General features: G+C 43.5%; 1 protein-coding gene across 1 annotated transcript; it reads left to right on the top strand.

The window, feature by feature from the left end:
- The first annotated feature begins 599 nt into the window (after positions 1–599).
- On the top strand, positions 600–5,957 carry prss35 (serine protease 35). Its single transcript, XM_046045116.1, has 2 exons — positions 600–783; positions 4,051–5,957. The coding sequence occupies exon 2, from the start codon at positions 4,070–4,072 to the stop codon at positions 5,342–5,344; it is 1,275 nt and encodes a 424-aa protein (XP_045901072.1). The 5' UTR covers positions 600–783; positions 4,051–4,069; the 3' UTR covers positions 5,345–5,957.
- Positions 5,958–6,310: the final 353 nt, after the last annotated feature.

Here is a 6,310-nt window from a genome sequence, read left to right as displayed (position 1 = left end):
GGATATAAGAAGAATGTTTTTTCTTCTTTCCTATTGTCTCATGACCCACATTTACAGCACCAGACAGACCTTGACACCTTGGGGAGGGGGCTCTGACCCCTAAGTCAGGTCTTCCAACACCAATGTAGTATGTTTATTTTACATGGGGTAAAGGTCGAAAGGTGCGAAAGGTCATCACATGCCAGGCAATGTGGGTGCATTTAGACATTAAGGTGCCTAGTGTTCACACTCCACTGGGCTTGTAGAATAAAAGTGCTGCAGATGTTGAGGCTCCCATGGCTCACAATGGAAACGCCTGAGAAACTATTGTAGAGGGCAGTGGAACTAATTCCTTCTCAGTCCGCTGAAAGTCCCATTGACTGAGCCTCTCCTCCTGCTGCCTGGCTGGGCTACAGCCTGCTGTGTACCAGCTCACCTCCCGACTGGGCTGCTGCATGGACTGGCTTCGCCCAGTTCAGCCTGGTCCCGCCCATATGCGAACAGCTTTTGACACAACTGGAGAAAAAAAAAGAAAATAAGTGATTTTCAGATCCCCCCATCCCCCTCGCTCCCGCCCTCCTCCTCAGCATCAAGTGCAGCCGGAGCACAGTGTCCCGGCTGCGACTTTCTCTCAGCCTCTTTGAAGAAGCAATGAGGAGAAGGGAGCCGTCGCCCTGCTGATACCAAGACGTCTGGGATGCAGTAACACAAGTTTGTTTTCTAGTGGGATCATATTTGTATATTTCCAGGGAAAACAAACAATACATTGCGGATTTGGCATATCCATCAATCGGATGCAAGCAGGTAGGAAGCCTTTGTCATTTAGCACAATTATTGCGATCTCTTGAGGCGACCATGCAGGAAATATGTTCTTTATTTGTGTGTTTTTTTTAACGGTTTAGGCTATTTAATATCTTTGGATTAATATCTTTGCAATTTTAGTAAAACCGATTTCTTTCCTTTTGGATTGTTGGATTGACTTTTAGATTCCCCCCCGAGGGTTTTAATACGATTTAGTAGCCATTCTTTATTCATATCTATATTTTAACCATTACTGTATTATTATTATAACTATTATTGATTTAAGTTAGGTTATTCAGTGCATCAGAAATATTTTTAAAGACAGTTTGCATAGATTCCTTTAAAATAAATAAACATGTCCCTGTTCTCTCTGGAACAGATGTGAAATTACAGATGTTGAAAGTTTCATTGCATATCTAATTGAATGGGATATTTATTTTCATAACAATGCTAATGGTGATATTTGTTATTTTGGAACCAGGCTGAGAATTTTAAGAGGACATTTAGAATTTGAAAATTAAATATTTTTTATTGTAGGTTAAACTATTGGCAGTGTATAGTCCCGTGTTTTTTCTGTTAAACACTGGAGACTTCTGAGACTTAAATGTAAAAGTTGTGAAAACAAGTCAAAAGGAATGAAGTCACCTCTTTTAATAAATTTGGTGTTGAACTAGACAATACATAGTGACCCATGCTCACTGAGTTGGAGATGGAAAACTGCGCCACAGCGCCATCCTTTGGTCACTTGGTCTCCTGCGCGCTTGTCTTTTGACTCTCTCCACTGAGAGATAGAGCGGGCACCGATTTTTGTTCACTCAGCTGACTGCAGTGGAAAATAGTTCAAATGAGCGCCTTCTGTGACCAAGAGCCATCATGGCAGCATATCAGTTTCCACTCTATGCTGAATAATTGCAGGCTTTCTTCTGGATTTGTGTTATGTCTGAGTCTGGCTGTGGGAGTGTGAAGTTGAACAGAAACTAAGGGTCATTTTTGTATTCTCATTTATTGAAACTATTTTACAGCTCTTGTGGGCTTGTATTTTATTACCATCTGTTTTGGGCTGGTTAGATGTTGGCCAATGGGTATGTTTTATTGGACACTGTGCAGTAAACTTAAGCCAAACAGTCTCGTCTGCAGTTGGGCTCAGTTGGATGACAATGCACTTACTGACAAACCTGGAATTTGTAGTTTCAACTAAGAAAAGGGGATTGGGCAGTATTTATGCAATGGATGAGGCATTGATATGGTCCACAGGTGATGCTGTACATTCTCCCTCTCATTTTCACGCTGCACGAACATCTAATTGAAACGAAATGTGTGTCTGTGGACCCCCTGGCCAATCTAGGCTGCCCCCCAAAGGTTTGTCCTCCAGCTGGAAACCCCAGATGTCAGGCTTTCTGTCACACACCATTTAAACCCCTCAAGCAGCCAGAATTAATGGCTTTTCACTCTGGGCTTCTGTTTGAAATTAACTGTTGGATTTGCACTCCTGCTGCAACGCTCCTCAAGCAACGGCATCCAAATGCTTTTCTCCCCTTTTGTTTGGAATGGCCTGTGTGACCTCATTACCGCAGACATGCTGACAAAATGAAGCCTACTCTGTAGTTAAGTGATGGTCTGCTGAATCTATTAAAACGTACCCAAATTGTAATGTTCGTCGTAGGGTTATCAAGCATATTGGCAACATCTCACTTACACAGTAGAGGCACGAAGCAGCAAGCTGTCTGCAGCCTGCGCAGTCACCATGTTTGATGTCATTTGTATGCATGGACAAGGAGTGGAGCTAAGGAAACCAGATATGGTCATTACTGAAGGAGAAGGTTAACCATTGTGGCAAACCGCCAAGCCACTGTCTCAGCCCATTCAGAGGATCAGTGTTCATCCTCTCCTCCTCGCTGCCCGCAGCCTCCAGCAAGACACAGAGGACATAAATCTCCTCTCAACCACACAGCTAATGTTCAGTATCAGCTCCAGAGAAATGTTTTAAGTGTTATTTCTTCATACAGGCCTACAGAATGGCACAAATCCTTTTCTGCAAACTTTTTGGAGAAACTTTAAAGAACTGCACTGGACTGCATGTGTTGTATTGCTGCTGAGCTGCCCTGAGTGAGGGGCTGTGGATCAGTTGGATGTCTCTAATGTTCTGGACTAAAGTGCCACCGTGTGGCTGTAAATGGATCTGTATTTATTTTATCTACCTGGAGTTGTCAACATAGGGTATAAGACATTCTCAGTTCAGGGAAATCCATGTTCCAAACAAGATCATTTGTCTACAATACAGTGCTGTATGTCTTTTCCTTACTAAGCTAAGGTGAATAGTACTTAAGTAAATATCACTAAATTATCAGTGTCACAAACTCAATCCATAGCATTTTGCAATCATGATGTGTGTTGCAGATAGCTGGTCGTTTAATGAACAAAAACTATTTAAACAAGCAACAGGCTGAATTTAGACTGCATCATAATATTAAGGTGTTATGAAAGGTTATCGCATGCTGCTCTGTTTGAATGGTGATATGACTGCTCAGCTTAAATAAACCAGGGTAAGAGTCTACAGCCTTACAGCAGCTCTTTGTGGCTGTACTTAGGCACTGATGTGCTAAATGAGAATATGTTCCCACTTACAAAGCTGACATGCTGATGTTTCACAGGTGTATAATATTTACCATAGTACATCTCAGATTAGCGTGTTAGCATGTTGACATTTGGTAATTAGCACTAAACGCAAAGCATAGCTGAGGCTGATGAGAACGCCAACAGTTTTGCTTGTATTTGGTCCTAAACCAAAGGACATATTGAAATTTTGACTGGATGGCGCTAGATATGGTCAGGTGATCACCAAAGTGATTACAATTCACCCTGAGGGGCACAAGAATGTCTATGCCAATGTGTACAAATACAGCAGATACCATTTCATGGTAGTCCATCCAGTAGTTGTTGAGACATATCACTCAAAACCACAAATGTAAACCTTGTGTTGGTCTTGAGGAAATGTCAGAGGATCAGGATCAAGCCATTAATGTCTGTATCAAAGTTCATAGCAATTCATCACCAGATCTTTCACTGGATAAGTGAAAACACCTGCTGTTGGCGCTAGAGAAGTTCGTCTAAATCATTAAGATTTATCCTCTGGGCACCATGGATATCTGTACCAAATGTTATGGCAGTCCATCCAGTCAAAAGTTAAATGTTCAGCAACTGTAAATCTTTGTAATAGAGATGGAAAGATACAAAGTTTCCCTAAGTCTTCCTCTTTTCCTTATATTTTAGAGCCAGGCCCAACTTAACAATGGGCCCCATACCCCTGTGTGTCCTGTTCCCTGTGACGGTGCTAGCTGTGGTGGTGGTTGTAGCTGCTGAGGAGAATGCAGTCGACGACGAGTATACCTGGCCCCACTGGAAGGTGCCTCTGGTAAGGAAAAGACGCACTGTGCCTCTCACCAGCCCAAACTTCTCAGCCCATCGTCAGTTGGAGCTTAGTGGGACCTGTGGGATTGAGTGTCAGCGTCGCCTCCCTGCCACCTCTCTGGACGACCTGGAGCAGTTCCTGTCCTATGAGACGGTTTATGAAAATGGTACACGCACGTATACCTCTATTTCTGTGCAGGGCCTCAATGAGCTGACTACCTGGTCCAGAAACATCTCATCTAGCTCCCGCCACAGACGAGAGGTGTATGGCACAGATACCCGCTTCACTATCTCTGATAAGCAGTTTTCCACCAAATATCCCTTCTCCACCTCTGTGAAGATCTCCACAGGATGCTCTGGGGTTCTTGTGTCACCTAAACACGTGCTGACAGCTGCCCACTGCATCCATGACGGGAAGGATTATCTAAATGGGGTACAGAAGCTGCGTGTTGGTTTTCTGAAGGACAAGTCCAGACGAGGCAAAGGGAAAGGAGGGCGAGGGAAGGGCAAAAGGAGAAAGGGTGACAAAGGTAAAGAGGAAGTGCAGGAGATGGAGGAGATGGAGGAGGATGGTGGGAAAGGAGCCCGGAAAGGAAAAGGGAAAGGTAGAAAGAGCCGGAGTCGGCGAAGTGCGGAATCTGAGAAACCTTCATTCAGGTGGACCAGGGTCAAGAAGATCCAGGTGCCTAAGGGCTGGTTCAACGGTGTGTCTGATGGACTGGCTGCGGATTATGACTACGCTGTTCTGGAGCTGAAGAAAGCGCCAAAAGTCAAGCACATGAATCTGGGTGTTATCCCCTCACTCAAGAAGCTCCCTGCTGGCAGGATCCACTTCTCTGGCTTTGATGATGACCGGCCTGGCAACCTAGTGTACCGGTTCTGCTCTGTCTCTGAGGAGTCCGATGATTTGTTGTACCAATACTGCGATGCCAAACCAGGCTCCAGCGGCTCAGGGGTCTACATCCGCCTCAAAGAACCTGGCAAGAAGAAGTGGAAGAGGAAGATCATTGGGGTTTTCTCTGGTCACCAGTGGGTGGACGTAAACGGGAATGGGATGCAGCAGGATTACAACGTGGCGGTGAGGATAACACCTCTTAAATATGCCCAGATCTGCTTCTGGGTCCATGGGGACTCAAGTGAGTGTCAGGTAGCCTAAGACAACACAGGATCCCCCCTTAACCACCTACCTACCTACCTGCTCCCACCCCCCACCTATTATCACCAACCAGGGGCCCGACGACTGCCTCTCCTCTTCCTGTTACCTCCTGCTATTCTGATCTCCATACACACACACACACACACACACACACACACACACACACACACAACCCACAGCCATACAGACTCTGTGTTGACAACAGGAACTGGTCAGCACATCAAGAGAACTGTGGCTCTCCAGCTTTTTTAATTTATTTGCTTAAAAACAACTGAGAAAAAAAAGTGTATTTTATGTATGTGCAGATCATTCAGATCTGCAATTTTGCTTTAAATGTTGACCTTTTTTTTTTCTTTTTTAAAGATTTGACCATTTTGGATACAATGTTGGAAAGTGTGTACATTCAAATGTTTGTTATCAAAGCCCCGGTACATTCAACTTATATTCCAAGTAGGATATGTATGGAGAAACTTGCATTTTAAAGTGTTCTCTCCCACTGTAACGATGAGCGCGTGCTTTGGCCTTGACAAAAGACCCAGGAGAAATTAATGTAACTTTTGTTCTGCGAATGAACTATATTGAGATAACTGTTTTTATAAACATTTTAATTGAACGAGCTTGTGTTTTGCATTTTGTATATCTAGAACTTTGACTTTGTTTGTTTTTTACAGCTACCTTTTTAAAAAAAAAAACTATTTTTCTGTCTAAATAGAGAAAGGGTCCTCATGGATCCTGGATAGAAAATTTGTCACCATCTTTTTTCTGTTCTTGCCCTGCAGTGAAATGTGGTTTCATTGTTGTGCACATAATTATATCGGTGCTTATCCTGAAGACGTGGTGCTAATTTATAGAAATGTAAACTTTTCTTTTTGGGAGGCGGCGGCTTCTCAGAATATATTTTGATAGCCTAGTACTGTAACTATACTGTATTTAATGTGAGGCTACATATTCGGGTTGTGTTTGGAT

The sequence above is a fragment of the Micropterus dolomieu genome, linkage group LG03 (assembly GCF_021292245.1).
Source record: "Micropterus dolomieu isolate WLL.071019.BEF.003 ecotype Adirondacks linkage group LG03, ASM2129224v1, whole genome shotgun sequence".
NCBI classification, from domain to species: Eukaryota; Metazoa; Chordata; class Actinopteri; order Centrarchiformes; family Centrarchidae; genus Micropterus; species Micropterus dolomieu.
Note: the sequence above shows the minus strand (reverse complement) of the source record. Positions and strands in the feature narration are given on the sequence as shown.